General features: G+C 41.3%; 1 protein-coding gene across 1 annotated transcript in view; it reads right to left on the reverse strand.

Moving 5' to 3' along the window:
* The window catches only part of MKRN2 (makorin ring finger protein 2), a 28,939-nt gene that overhangs the window by 6,302 nt on the left and 6,319 nt on the right, over positions 1 to 16,318 (reverse strand). The window contains exons 3-6 of the mRNA XM_054035745.1: positions 14,803 to 14,981; positions 12,360 to 12,667; positions 9,303 to 9,517; positions 6,037 to 6,147 (exon numbers count right to left, since the gene is read on the reverse strand). Of these exons, the coding sequence (XP_053891720.1) occupies positions 6,037 to 6,147; positions 9,303 to 9,517; positions 12,360 to 12,667; positions 14,803 to 14,981 (813 nt within the window). The remainder of the gene's footprint in view (positions 1 to 6,036; positions 6,148 to 9,302; positions 9,518 to 12,359; positions 12,668 to 14,802; positions 14,982 to 16,318) is intronic.

A 16,318-nucleotide genomic window follows, 5' to 3' on the forward strand; every position in this document is an offset into this window, starting at 1 on the left:
TAACAAACATATTTCCTTACAGACCTACATTAAGTAAAAATGTATGAAAGCAAGTGCGAAGTTTACTTTAATTGCTGCATAGAGGAGAAATACATGTTTGACCATTTGTGTTTTTTCAAACACCAATGGCTATATACAATCAGAGGTCAGATAGATTAGTGCCAAATTGTCTTTCCCCCTTGTACTTGTACAACCCAAGAATGGTTTGGGGAAATGTCACCCTTCACTTTTCCACACAAATGAGCAATAATACACCCTACAGTAAAACTACCCAGAGCAAGCCCAAAAGTACTGAGCTGGTTGTTACTAGTCAGCAGCTGCACGTTCCAGCTCCTGTACTATTAATAGCCCAGACCCTGATGGAGTGTACATGTAACACCGGCAGGCCCTGGTTGTCAGCAGCAGGATTGAACCAGGGACCTCTGGAGCTTAGTGCATGAGCCAAAAGCCAACTGGCTCTTAGTTAAGGCTGTGGAGCAGACTCATTTTTTCTCTCTCTTTAAGAGGTCTTGGTGCCACTAGATGGGACAGAACACCACATCCAGGCAGGGTGTGGGTTACATACCTAGAGAGAAAATACACACAATGTAAACAACAAACTTGGCATTCTCTGGAGCAAACAAAGTTCTACAGTGAAGGTCACAGAACCTTACAACTGATACTTTGTTAGATAATGATTTTTGACAAACCATCGATTCACTGTTAGTTCATAGACTTCATGAGCTAGTATTAGAGTGTGACTGTATTTGTCTCACCTTTACTTGCATTCACACATGTAGGTGGCCTTATAAAGGAGAGGGGCTTTTCTCCACAAAGACTATTTCAGATTTCCAGTTAAACATATTAAAATATTGAAGAAAAAAAAAAAAAAAAAAAAAGAAGAGAAAAGCCAAGGGAATAGCTCTCCCCAATCTTAATTTGCTGCTTCCTCTCAGATTTGAATGAAGATCACCATTCCACATTTTTTGATACCAACACCACAAGCATTGCAGGCTGTGTTCTTCAGAGTGTGAAAGTACTTAACCTGCAGTTAAGGGAACATTCCCTCAAACCTTCAGGGCACAGATGGAAAAAATATTCTAAATTAGTAGGAATGCAAATTTAGAAACATCTCACTGCACAGTTCTTTTCTTAATTTAGTTTTGGTCTCTGACTATAAACATCAGTGGAAATGACAGACAATGCAAGTTACTGAACAGACATCTAACTACCGTTTTCAATACCATGCTTCAGGGCTTGCTTTTCTATAATGATGATGAGCAAAGAAAATACATCACCTGCCTACTACACAAACTTAACATATTAATGTATCAATTAAGATTACTCTATCTACTGTATAATAAATCTAAAACCCAAGGAGACAAAAGTTATGATAACCAACAATACATGCCCTCTATCCACCACCCAGAGACAGAAACTTCACCACTAGCAAAACCACAACATTAATTCTGCCCCACCACTGATGTCAATCTTCCAGCATCCCCGTTACCACTTTCAACCCACTCACTACCACAAATAGACCCATCCTTCTTATTGTCCCTTCTGGACAGTTCTGTGAAACTGCCTAAAAGGTTGGGGGTGGTATAACGAGCACATATTGTTAGCCTTAACTATTCATTTCTCTGCCTTTTAGGTTTTGTTAAGGTTACTTTATACATGTAACATACAGTGCACTATTCATGTACTAATTTCCACACTTGTGTGTGTTTTTCAAAGATGGATCTTCATAAAAGGAGTTTGTGCTTTGTTTAAAGAGCAGGGATTGTATTAAAGAGTTCAGCACACTGAGGAGCTCTACACCTGAATCAGTTGAACTGGTTGAAAAGCCACGATCATTAAGTGTCCTCCCTCTACCGCACATTTTTTAAAGCAAACAATAGCTTAAATTAAGAAATATCAAAAATAAATAAAACTTGTCAGTAGAAAAATTTCCATCAGCTCTATTGCTCAACTGATTCAGATGGAGCCAGCTGAACAATTTAATGAGCAGGCTCTTTTGACATATAATCTGCAATGGTTTTAAATTGGTGACAATTGAGTACTTTGGTGAAGATCCTGCTCTTCACAAACAAGCATTCTGTTGGAGGAAATCAGAAAAGGAAAACCGTAAGAGAAAATAATTTAGCAGTTTTACAAAACAAATATTCAGTTATGGTGTAACTCAATTCTTTATGACCTAACTGTAATATAATGGATGAGGACCAGCTGAACAAGCAAGCTCAATGATACTATATTTAAACAAGCGGTTGTCAAGATTACAAATCAAAAACAAGCCGAGGTAAACAAACATACCTAGTGTTTTCTACTGTGAAGCCAAATACAACTGGCCTTTACTTCCTGCTTTTCATTTTCCAGGACTTGCTGCTTTCTTTTGTTCTACATCTGTTTGGTTTTTTGTTTTTGTTTTTTTTAAACTAGACAAGTTTTAATGAAGAATGAATCTTTTGGAGATTATCTATTGCCAGCTGAGTTTCTTGGCTAAGAAATGGATATATTCAGTATAAATAACATTTTACATTACTAAAATGTATCAGTAAAGTTTATCTGTGTAAACTGATATCTTTAACTTTTTTTTTTTTTTTTGCTTAAACGTTATGTTTGATTATCTCTATCTGTAAGAGTTAATTCTTTGAAAAAGAGGACATGGTCAAATTCCAAACCTCATTGCTAATCTAGAGAAAAATGATATTCAAGTGATTTACAGCGTGAACTTCCAATTGTCTAAGAAGTACCCATCTAACAGTGTGTTAAAATGCCTTAATCTCATTATATATATTTATTTTACCAGGCACTACACTTCATCAACCTTGGATTAAGTCTTCCAATATCTGTCCTTATTTTCTTTTTTGGGGTACTGTCTTGATGCAATTTCTACCAAACACTGTAGTATCCACCAATTGAAAGCCCGGAAATTCTAAGAATTACCTAGAATTGGGATAAAATTTGCAAAGTTGCTTAAGTCCTATTTACTTTTAATGAGACAAACTCCTACGCTGCTTTTGAAAATTTTACAATGGGTCTTCTAATAGAAAGCTAGTTAGTTAAAACCTTAAGGCCCAATTCTGCAAACACTTACAAGGCATAGTGCTTACTAACTGAAAAATTCATTGTTTAAGCTGAAATTTCCCCACTAGTCTTAGCCTAAAGGTGATTTTTTGTACAGAAAGTGTGGTTAAAAACTATTATAGCACTTAAATCACCATGCCATACTTTGGATTATGATCAAGTGTGGAAATGCCACTAATATTTATGCAGTTATTAATGTTGAAATGAAAAACTCATCTCTGTCATATGGGCAATGTACTGTGTTCTTAAGAAGAAGATGGAGAAAAAAATTAAAAATAGGCTACTTTTTACATGGTGAGCTCTGCAAAAGACCATGACAGACTAACATCTAAATCAAATATAATCTACCAATCTTCCATTTACACTTGTATTGCATCATCATTAAATTGTATGCTCAACTTTCTACAGAGACCCCTGCTGGAAGTAATGAATAGAAACAGTTATGAAGATTTACTTAAGTAATACATACATGCCATGTCACTGTCTTGCCTGTCACTCAATATTTGTACCTTTAAAATGAAATAGCTTTTAAAAGTTTACACTTACACAACTAAGTCCAAAATTTAGATTCTGCAAAACCAAAAGTCAGATCTGTTTAACACTTGCAACCCAAATATTACAGATTATACTAGTGAAAGTGAGGAAATGATATCCCATAGTTTCATGTTTGTCCAGGCTCAATAAAAGACAAATGGCAAATGAATGACAAAAGAGCTAAAATAGGAAAAAAAAAATATTAAAGCATTTCAAAGAAGTAATAGTCCAGTATTTGTTTATGGAGAGACACTTTTCTCATTCCATGCTTAATATTGAAGCTACTGTCATTAAATTGCACATGTTATTTTATATCATGATAGAATTTTATGAAGACAAATCAAAAATGTGTTTTGGAGCTGTGTAGTTTTTTTAAATGAGGTGTTGGTACTTCTTGAAGTTTCCCTTTTAAAAAAAGCTCATGGTATCTAAAAATCAAATCAGAAACTAAATTTGTTTTCACCACTTGGCTATGGCAAGCACTAGTTAGCCTTTGATTCTTTCAGGCTCCATGACAGCTGGATTTTTTGAATTAGATGAATTTCAAGACATTCTTGTGGTCTCTTTACTGGCACAAGAACCTCATGGATTCAGGCAGAACTTCTGATCTTGAATAATTATGGACCAGTGACCATGGCATTCCCAGGTTGGTATCACAACTGCTGCATCAGGCATATCTTAGAAAGTTGGTCCTATTATGATCCAGATTTATGGCATTATAGATGTCCTGATGAAAACCCATGCATTTACCAAATGCAGAGTAGATAGGGTATCACAGGAATCTGGCAAAACCTACTGAAATTCCCAGACAAAATTAAGTTAGGGTTGATCTTAAAGTTAAGCCTCCAGAACTGCAGGGAAAAATAAATAAATAGCATATTTTAAACAAATTGAGAAGGCAGGAAATTCTAAATTTAAGTTACGCTTTAAGAAGTGTTTAAATTAAATGAATAAAAAGACACTGTTAGTGTCACCCTAATAGCTTAACTCTGCCTACATCTACAGTGAAACACCATCAAAAAATCAGGAGACCACCCTATGAGCGAAGACATCTTCTGCTATAAAAACAAGACTCACGAGATCAACCCAACACTACCACTTCTAACCTGGACATCTACCCTTTTGTTATAGCAAAGCTAGAAGAAGGGATCTCCTGGGCTACTACTAACAGAGATAGTTAATATTTTCCTGAAAGAATGCAAACAACCCTTAAACAAGTGCCATCACTACTCCTTCTCTAAGCTCCTTTTCTTGTGAAAGGTGATGCTCCCCCATGCTAGGCAAATTGAACAAGGAGCATCCAGGTACTAAATGATGGGTGCTTTGGAAATGTATGTCACACACTTGTTGAAAGTGCCAAGTAAACACCCAGGTTTTTTATGGAACCATTCCAGAACAAGCACCGCAAATAGTGTCTCCGGGAGATGAATGCACTTCAGGTAGTGGATCATCACTCAGGTTTTAGCATTCCAAATGGGTCGAAAATTTACTAGCCCAATGCAAAGATGCATTTACCCACCCTTTATAGAATGGCGATCAATGATAATGATAGTAGTAATGATACTTTACCCTCCCATCAAAAAGAGAAACTCATTTATCCCAGGCAAGTGAGCAAGCAGAGTTTTGCTAGGTTGATATAGCACCATCCTTTACTGCATATCTCCAATGTTCTGACCACCAGTCAAGTCTAATTGTTCAATAAAACTCACCATGCATGTCATTATTTTTACATTTGCAGATGGCATTACAACAACAAATCCCTCAACTAGCCTGTGACGTTTTACTGATAGGAAAATGGAGAAAAAGAAACAAGGATCATAAAAGTCAGTTCAGTGACAACTTTGTTTTTTTCCCCTCACCGATACAAGAGTATGATAATCCAGGTAGTTATAGCTGAGTAATAATGTCTGCTGACTTTTATCTAACTGTAGTTTTGGGAAGTGAACCAAAATATCCTCAGCCAATTTTGGAAAGTAGAATTACTAACATTCCGCCTGGAGCTTGGGGAATTTCTAATGTAATCATGAGGGATATTTTCAGAGACCATTAGCCTAGCTGAAATGAAAATTAAATTCATGTTATTCAGGGGAAGACCAGAGTTAGATACAAGTTCCTTCAACCACCACTAGGGTGACCAGATGGCCCGATTTTATAGGGACAGTCCCGATTTTTGTGTCTTTTTCTTATATAGGCTCCTATTACCCCTCACCCCCTGTCCTGATTTTTCACACTTGCTGTCTGGTCACCCTAACCACCACTGAAGTCAGTGGATATGAAGTGAGAGAGAGAGAATGAATGTGGTGTGTGTGCAGGCGCACATGTACACATTTACATTCCACCAGGTATGTTTTAAAAAGAGGCTACTGAATACCTTGATCTACAACCTTTTCAGTTTATTTAAGAAAAACAAAAAATAATTATGGCTAGTGAACTTACCCCATTCCCTGCTTAAATGCCTCAATCAGCTTATTTTTCTTGTTCTGGTCTTCTACCCAGTATACACTAGGAATTACAAACTCTGATGTCACTCGGCACTGCGGGCAGGATCTTAAATAGGTAATGAAAAGAAAATAAATGTATATACACCTTGTTGAGAAGATATTTCTCAACAACTAGCCATAAACAGCAAGTGGAGAAAGGGGAATTGGATGTTTCATATTGAAGCATCAAAGTGTATCATAGCTGATTACAGTGTATACTAGGGGTTGGCAAACTTTTTTGCCTGAGGGCCACATCTGGGTATGGAAATTGTATGGCGGGCCATGAATGCTCACAAAATTGGGGGTTGGGGTGCAGGAGGGGGGTGAGGACTCCAAATGGAGGTGCAGGCTCTGGGGTGGGGCCAGAGATGAGGTGTTGGAGGTGCAGAAGGTTTTGGAGTATGGGAGGGGGTATGGGCTCTGGGCTGGCGGTGCAGGTTCCAGGGTGGGTCCAGAAATGAGGGGTTTTGCATGCGTTGGGGATGAGGATGAGGGGTTTGGGATGCAGGAGTGTGCTCCAGGCTGGGACCTAGTGGTTCAGAGGGCAGGAGGGGGATTAGAGTGACTCTGTGGGTTAGGGCACGGGGGTGGCGGGTGGGTGGGTCAGAGGTGCAGGATCTGGGCGGCGTTTACCTCAAGCAGCCAGGCAGTTCTGCATGCTGCCCCATCTGCAGGCACCCGCTCTGCAGCTCCCATTGACCCCAGTTCCCAGCCAATGGGAGCTGCAGAGCTGGTGCTTGGGGCAGGGGCAGTATGTGGAGCTCCCTGGCTGCCCCTACGTGTAGGAGCTGGAGGGGGAACATGTTGCTGCTTCCAGGAGCTGCGCAGAGCCATGGCATGCGTGCAGCAGGATTAAAAGGTCTGATGGGCTGTAGTTTGCCCACCCCTGGTGTATACTGTACTTACAAGTTTTATAATTAAAGTTTCAACTGAAGTAAACCAATTCAACTCAATCAGGTTTGGTCCAAACTACAGTTAAATCAATGTTTGAATAGTTAGCATGCTTTTCCTGATCAGTGTAGACAATGATTTTTTTCCTTGAGACTTAAGCTCACCTTAGACACTATTCAGGTACCTCAATCCTTGCTCTGTAGAAGAACTACAGCAGCCAAATAGGGCAAAAGAGAAGATTGATACTTGACCTGTCTACTAAGATTGCAATAAGCAGGTCAGTTTAACTAGTGGTCTTGTGAGATGGACACTTTCATTAGAACCAGATCAAGAACCCAAGTCATTTCACAGGGAACACCTAACAGCCATCAGATAATTTCTAGTGTCTATCAACAAGCTGGCAAAAGGCTTTTATGTCCCATTACCAGCCCAATGAACCATCCAGTCTTTCAACCAGAACTTCTTTTAAGATTCCATTCCCTTTTCCTAATATCTTTTCAGAAGGTTGATGAGGTCACAAGTGGTTTAAGAGTTTCAGATCTACTGTGTATACTCATTCATACGCCAAATTTTTTTAGTAAAAAAAGGAAGCACCAGAGAAGGGTGTCAGCTTATGAATGGGTATAGAGAGGGAGAGGGGGGACACAGCCCTTCCCCCTAACAGAGGGAGCAAGGAGAGGCAGCACAGCCAGCAGATGCAGGAGGGAAGAGGCAGGGCCCAGTCTCTGCGCTTCTAGCCACGCTGGTCTCCCCCCAGCCTCCAAAGCAGCTGCAGCTCTGGGGCTGCCAGGCTGCGGCCGTGCCACCCGGAGCAGCTCCGGCCAGGTCAAAGACATCCTCCCCTGGCCCTCCCCAGATAAGGTGGAAAGGGATGGGATGGGGAGAGTGTGGGAGTCCCGGGGTAGGTCACAGGGGTTACTCCCCTGACTCCCAGCTTCTCCCCCTCAAAAAATTTCCCCACTAGTTGCTGTCCCGGCCTGTCAGGGTAAGCAGCTGGCTCGCCGAGACACTTGGTTTACTTAGGTTTACCTCCTTGCCTGCGGATGCTTGAGGTAAACAAACCATCTCTGCCCACCAGCGGCTTATCCTGATGACCCGGGAGCCAAAGTTTGCTGTCCCCTGAATTATGGGGTTGGCTTATGAACGGGTTATAAAAATTTTCCATTTTTACTTATCCATCTTTTGGGGGCGTGGAGGGGGGGAGGAGGTTGGCTTATAAATGAACCGGCTTATGATTGAGTATATATGGTACTTTCTGAAAATGTTGAAACATTTGTCAATGTTGGTTCAGGGGGACTACTGCGAAAACCATTTGGCAGCAACAGCCTCATTTCTTGTCACAGACCAAGCTTCTCACAGTGAATGCCCATTGGGAGCAATACTACAAGCAGCTTCCAATATGCTATATTTCACTGTAGCAAACTCATTGTGAAGGATATGGGGAATACACTATAAGAATGGAAAATATTTTTCAAAAAGTTTTCCCTGAAACATCTGTAGCTTTTTAAGGAGTTCTGGAGGAAAAGGCAAATTTCCTCTTTTCTGATATCAGTTGGATTCTTAACATTTCCTGTATTTCTGTTCTAAAGAGAATCAAGCTTTAAATGCATTTATATAGGAGCTAAAACAGCAGATACAACAAAGGCATTGGCCAGATAAAAAATAAATGCATGATCAATGGAGTATCTAAATGAGCATTCAGAGTGAGTGTGACAATAGCTAGAATGTATGTGCAATCCAGTAATTGAATGTGTACAAACAAGGCGACAGCAGTTTTCAGTTCCTAACTAAGGTCATATCTACTTTTAGTGGAGATCAAGGCTGCTGTGATTGATGCTGCGGGGGTTGATGTAGCGGTTCTGGTGAAGACCTGCTAAATGGACAGCAGAGCGCTGTCCAGTTGACTCCAGTATTCCACCAGTATGAGAAGTCGATGGGAGATCATCTCCCGTCGACGCAGCAAGGTGTAAACACCACAGTAAGTCGACCTAAGCTACATCCACTCCAGTTATGTTATTCACGAAGCTGGAGTAGCGTAATTTAGGTCCACTTACTACGGTTGTGTATCCAAGGCCTAAGATACTGTACCTCCTTAGCACATGGAGTCAGGATTTTCATGACAACAATCTCAGTATTGGGGACACTAACATTTTAGGCCCATAGAATTTCTCTTTGTGAACATTCTTAGTTTGATATGAAAGAGATACTTTTTGACTAGACAGTGCTATAGAAGAGAACACCTGAATGACAAGCTATAATAGACACTGTGATCTGGGTGGATACAAGTCCCTGGATGGATACAAGTCTGGCACAAAGTTAACATACACTTACTTTATGATTAGATTCTCGAACTGTTTGGCACACCTCCACTGCCGGATGCAGGACAAACAGTAGATGTGATTGCAATTGGAAAGGATTCCGAACCTTCTCTCCGAGGCCGATGGTTTCTCATACACCACTTCCATGCAGATACTGCATACTTTGTCCTGACTTGCCTGAAAGGCAAAGGCCTTCTCCATCTCATGTTCAAATGCTGCCATGCACATCTAGGTCATAAAACAGAAAGGACAGAAGCAAGGAGTTACTTTGAGTCTCTGCTATATTTGCACAATGCTTCTATCTTGTAAAACACAAACAAATCTATGAAAGGCATGTATAAAGAAAAAAAACATAGTACTAGTACATCTAACTCTGTTAAGAATGTAGTTCATGCCTTTTGTTTTATAAAACATCCCCAAAAAGATGTTAAAAGAGCACTAAGGTTGCAAATTCCAGCCCAAAAAAGTTAGAAAACGCCAGAATTTAGATTGCTGTGCAACCTTAATACATACCCCTTGAGTATGCATTAGGAGACAGCCTTTAATTACATGATCACAAGCTGTTTTTTTTCCACAGGACACAGGCCTTACTCAGTGCACAGAATTATGGTGCTTACTAAATGAGCAGCTTTCAATATTATTTTATGCTTGTTTACTGTGTGGCCCCAGGCCTTATTTACTGTACACTATTTAAACCCTGTTCTGAATACAGAATTATTAAATTTCTTCACGGGGTTTTCTATAGTGTCCATCACTAGGATATCTGAGTGCTTCACGAACATTGATTTAGTCTCACAATATTCCTGTGAAGCAAGGTGCTATTACTTTTCCCAGGCATTTTGTAACTTTTGAGTGCTTGTCTTTACAACCGTAACATTCTGTTTATTTTGATTAAAAAAAAAAAAAGTCACCAAGGAAATTGCATCCAAAAAGTTTAGAAATTCCAACATATGGCATCATATTGACACCCCCACCCCTCCAATAGATCATCAGCCAGGCTGAAACCATTGTACAGACCTCAGCCACTTGAGTAACAGAATAAATGATAAAAACAGAGTCCTGTGGCACCTTTAAGACTAACAGATGTATTGGAGCATAAGCTTTCGTGGGTGAATACGCAAGCATCTGACCAAGTGGGTATTCACCCACGAAAGCTTATGCTCCAATACATCTGTTAGTCTTAAAGGTGCCACAGGACTCTCTGTTGCTTTTTACAGATCCAGACTAACACGGCTACCCCTCTGAGAATGAATGATAATAGCAGTAGGGCTGTCATCCTTTACGTGAGCCAGCACTAAAGGGACATGAGGGATGCTTTGCCAGTGGGTTTCACAGGTATTTGTTGACAACAGAGGAATATTGAGACTCAGGAATCTCAGGTTCCATTCCAGATTCTGAAGGGAACTGTATTCTGGTGGTTACAAACCCTTCTGCCCCTCCATCCCCCCTGAAACCTGAACTCTCCTGTCCACCCACGGGCTTCTTTTTTCAGGCTCCCCACTCTGGCTCCTCATTCCATTCCCCGTCCCCTTACCCAGCCAATTCTGGTCTCCCACCAGCTGCCAGTACTAATCTACTCCCTCCATCTGCCTGGCCCAGATACAGCTCTTGTCAACTCTGCATTCTAATCACGCTGTTCCCGCACTATGCTGCCTCAATGCCAGTAGCGGGAACACTGAGGAGATAAGTGTTTGTCTTTGGCTCTCATTTCCAGTGCCCCATGCCACAGAAGCACACAGTAATTGCTGGTCAAAAGAATTGCTCTCCTCGCCCTTCCCTTCCCCTCCGCCCCCGCCAGACTGGAGCATACTCAATACAGAAGGAATCTTTGAAGAGTTCAGCTGCCTAACTAACAATTCCTTACTGAGCGTGTGCAACATGAGATTTCCCCCCCCCCCCCCCAAAGGCTTATAACTTGAACAAATTTACACGCCCCCCCCCCCGGGGCAACAAAACCACATCCTTAAGAAAGGCAATCTCCCTGCCAAATTCCAAGCCCTTGCTCAAAGCACAGAGGCCCTAGAGAGTCTCAGCAAAAAACAGTTGAAATCAGGGGAAAATATATTAAAAATTCTTACATTCTCTGAAACAGCTGAATCATTTTGGCTGAAGTTTTCCTAAAAAAACTAAGCTTGAGGGAGATACCCAATATGGAAAATTTCAGCCAAACAGTTACAGTTTGGCAAAGTTATAATCTGCTGAAAACGGGCTTATAATGAAAAGTGTTAGGCATTCTTAGCTATATGCAGTGCTACCAACTCTACCTATAATACAACTGTATTAAACTTGGCACAGCAAAAATTCCCGCTGCTAGTTGGAGAACACAATTATAAAACCAAAAGGCCATCTAGCACAGTGGCAGTGATAGATCTTAAAAAAAAACAGCTTTTACTAACAAAGCTACTGTATATGCAAGAGAACCAACTGTACTATGAGCAGCTGACTTGCCTCTAATTAATAGATTTGGACAAGGGTTACACAGAGCTCAATGTAATTGAAGTGAACTGAGCCTAAAATTCCTATCCAAATTGGGACTGGATGGCTCAGGAGAGCAGCAGTGGGATGCAGCAACTTTCCTGACCTCAAATTGCAGCGAATATCAGCAGTAACTGGAAGTTACCATTGGATTGCACCACGGTGGACTATGTGAAATGAGTTGGTTGTCTCAGGTCAGTGTGGTCTGGAAGAAGGAGTACAAGTAGAGTTTAGAGAACCTGGTGACCTTTTAGGCATGCTGTAAAAGCCATCTGTTTGAGAGGGTTTTTGGAGAGAGCCAAGAGGATTCTTCCCAGAATGATGAAAAAGGTGAAAAGGAGTTTCTATAGATGGCTGGCTGAATTCCTGTTGGATGATTATTTTAATGCAGCTGGTATTTTGTATCAACAACATGTTCAGGTGCCTAGAGCCTTCAATAGGTCTCTTATTTAATTTAGATTTAAAATAATTAAGTATATACACAAATGCTCTATAAAGCACTAAAGTTAGCCAGTAACATACAAGTGTCTGGGCTTTAGAACAAGCATATTTATATCATGTTTTAGACCCAAGTTCAATTTATGTTAATCTTTACCTTCTCATGAGCCTTCCTCTGCTCTGGGTCAAAGGGATGAAGTACTTGCAATTCACAGATTTCACACACATCTCCATGGAGGTAAAGACACCGGTCACCAAACTGGCATTCCCCAGCTGCTGCATAGGGACATAGCTGCTGTCCATCAGCATAGGAACTTCCAGCCACTGAATCTTCTTCGAGCCCACTGCGAATAGCTTCTAAATATGAATGGGGCTTCACTTCCAGATTATCATTTTTGTCACTGCAACATACTGAGTCACTCATGGCACTGTGTCTCACCTGTTCTTCACTCAAACCACATAAATCTTAAAGAAAAAGCATAGTATGTAGCATGAAAGACCACAGGAGCATAAAAACAGCTGCTACCTGTTGAATTATAGTTTCCTTGTTAATAGTTAAACCCTTTCACCTGCTGATCTCATGCATTTAGCAGCTTCCATCTCCAAAATTATCCAGCTTTACAGCCTTAAACTACCCACCGTAAAGCTTGAAGATACCAGGTACAGCATATCATGCATTTTCATTTTAAGTATTATAGAAGCCAAGCTAAAACTGCACAGATTTGCACTTAAAATGTGAAATAGGACTTTAAACATGTTCTAAGTGATTGAATTCACTCACCACAATTAACACATGGTCCCTTCACTGGCCAACTGCATATTCTATTTTTTGGGAGGGGGAGTTTGGCGGGGCGATATCAGGGGTTTTAACTCTGATACTGTCACCTGTTTCCCAGCCTTTTGGGAAATTTCAGGTTCCCCTAGATATGAGATCAGCAATCAGAAACCCCAAACTTCCCACATACATCTCCGACACCGTCCAAGTCTTCAATTTAAACACAAAGCTATACCCCTCATACAGAAATAAAACAGCTTACGGTGAAAAGAAAAGCAGAGATTATGGTCTATTTATTATTTCTGTTCTCTGACATTACTATCCAGCTTTCCTGAGCATCCAGGGGGCCTTAGCACAGAGACCCTGGGTAGGAAGACTGGGCAGCAGAGGAGATCTGGGGTTCTGCAGGGCTGTGACGAGGAGGATTCAGCATTGCAATCTCAGAAGATTGTGAATGGGGATGCGCAGAGGGAGAGGTCAGTGGGGCGGGGGAGTTGGTGAGACTAGGCTGAGTATGTGTGTAGTAAAGGAGGTCTGGGGCAAGTGGGAGCTCAGTCCCTCTGTGCTAGGGCATCAGCAATGGAAGGGCTCCCTTAATGCTGGTGCCTGAGGGGCATAGGAAGGTCATCAGGGGGATGTGAGAGGCAAAAGTTGACTATTCACATGAGTAAAGTTACCAACGTGCATTAATGATCTGGAGGATGGCGTGGATTGCACCCTTAGCAAGTTTGCAGATGACACTAAACTGGGAGGAGTGGTAAATACACTGGAGGGTAGGGAGAGGATACAGAGGAACCTAGACAAATCAGAGGACTGGGTCAAAAGAAACCTGATGAGGTTCAACAAGGACAAGTGCAGAGTCCTGCACTTAGGACAGAAGAATCCCATGCACTGCTACAAACTAGGGACCTAATGGCTAGGCAGCAGTTCTGCAGAAAAGGACCTAGGGGTTACAGTGGATGAGAAGCTGGATATGAGTCGACAGTGTGTCCTTGTTGCCAAGACGGCAAACAGCATTTTGAGCAGTAGAAGTAGGGACACTGCCAGCAGATCGAGGGACGTGATAATTCCCCTCTATTCAACATTGGTGAGGCCTCATCTGGAGTACTGTGTCCAGTTTTGGGCCCCAGACTACAAGTAGGATGTGGAAAAATTGGAAAGAATCCAGTGGAGGGCAACAAAAATCTGTTAGTCTTTAAGGTGCCACCAGACTCTTTGTTGTTTTAAAAATGATTAGGGGTCTGGAGCACATGACTTACGAGGAGTGGCTGAGGGAAGTGGGATTGATTAGTCTGCAGAAGAGAAGAATGAGGGGGGATTTGATAGCTGCTTTCAACTACATGAAAGGGGGTTCCAAAGAGGATGGATTTAGACTGTTCTCAGTGGTAGCAGATGACAGAACAAGGAGTAATGGTCTCAAATTGCAGTGGGGGAGGTTTAGGTTGGATATTAGGAAAAACTTTTTCACTAGGGGGGTAGTGAGGCACTGGAAAGGGTTACCTAGGGAGATGGTGGAATCTCCTTCCTTTGAGGTTTTTAAGGTCAGGCTTGACAAAGCCCTGGCTGGGATAATTTAGTTCGGAATTGGTCCTGCTTTGAGCATGGGGTTGGACTAGATGACCTCCTGAGGTCCCTTCCAACCCTGATATTCTATGAAATGTTTGTGGGATTATGCCCTATGCATGTTACAAATGCAAACACACCCTTTATAGCCATCACTGAAATGAAAGTGATGAAAAGCAAAGAATGGAAAGCAACAGAACTACTGCTAAAAATCATCACGCCAGGAACAGTGAAGAGACTGACATTAACTGTTCGTACTCACCTCTGTCCCTAAGCACTAATGTTCTCTTTTTGCGTTTTCCAGGCTCATGTGTTTTGCTCTTGATTACAGGCATGTTATGCTCTGGCAGAGGATTAGGGCTGTTGAACGATGGTGCAGAAAGGCTGGGTGGCACAGTACCCACTGCACCACCAGACCCAGATGGTCTGGTGTGATCATATCTAAAAAGAGAAAACAATGTAATAAAGTGCCACAAAAACTAAGATCTCATTCAAAGCACAATCACTGTTATTCCAGGAAGCTAACAGATAATGTGGCAAACTCTTGATTTCCACTAATGAGCCTGTTTATTCAATATATTAGCTTATGGATCATGATCTGTTCAGATACAACATGGATGATGATACTACTACTTAGGATTTCTACAGAACATTTTAAGGATCTCAAAGCACTTTACAAACATTAAGCCGTACAACAGCCTTGTGAGATGGGATCTCCATTTTACACAGAGATTAAGGCCTACATTTTGGACAACCTGCTGGATTTTAGCTACTCAGCAGCTTTGAAAATCAAGTCATACATCTTTCATATTGGGCACGGAAAAACTGAGGAACCCCATGTCAGACACTTTTGAAAATGTAGATTTAAATGATTTCTCCAAAGTTGCAAGACAATGCTGAAAGGACAATATTCTTAAAGCGCGTGTGTTCAATTTAATACTACTAGTCTATTACAAAAAAATGTTTGCTGACATTTATTCAGATGTGGTAACATCAAAATATTGTGTGCACTGCCCGTTTGTGATCTCTCCTGCTTTGCTGACAGCAGCAGCAACACTCTGTGCTCTTATTCACACATACAGATATGGTGTATGCGTGTGTATACATAGAAAAATGCACACACACACACAGATATAGATGGATTTTTCAAAAGCACTCAACATTGGCCGAATTCTGCTCCCACTGAAATCAATGGGAATTTTAATCTTTAGGTAACAGCATGTTTATATCAGCTCTGTGTTCTTGGGGAACTAGGGCACAGTACCCTGTCTGACTCACAAAAGACACCCCCACGCCAGCCTCTTCTTGAACCAAAGCCGATCAGAAGACTTACAAAAAGCAATGAAAAGGCAGTGGGAGACGCACCTAAACCCCTCTGGACAAGGGTGACAGGATTAAGGCAACTCCCCTAGCCTCATCTGCATCAAAGATGGGTCAGGGAGGCATCTCCATTAGCATACAGAATGGAGAACAGAGATTCCAAGGCAAGAACTGCACTGAACTGAGAGACCAGAAATGCAGGAAAGCACTGCATGATGGGGAATCTCTGCTCCAGCTGTTAATGAACCCACGCCTGCACATACCCAGCTCAGTAGTTATCAGACCAATTCTAGTAATGAATCCTTTATTGGTATGCAAAATACTGAAGCTGCCTGATTGTATTGTGAGCTCCCTGGAAGTAACACCACTCATAGCTAGGAATAATCTGTTCCTATTGTCTAGCCTGAACAAAACAACTTTGGTATACTCCCTTGAGCCATCAGTTTACCCACAAACAA

Source organism: Malaclemys terrapin, chromosome 7 (genome assembly GCF_027887155.1).
Source record: "Malaclemys terrapin pileata isolate rMalTer1 chromosome 7, rMalTer1.hap1, whole genome shotgun sequence".
Classification (NCBI taxonomy): Eukaryota; Metazoa; Chordata; order Testudines; family Emydidae; genus Malaclemys; species Malaclemys terrapin.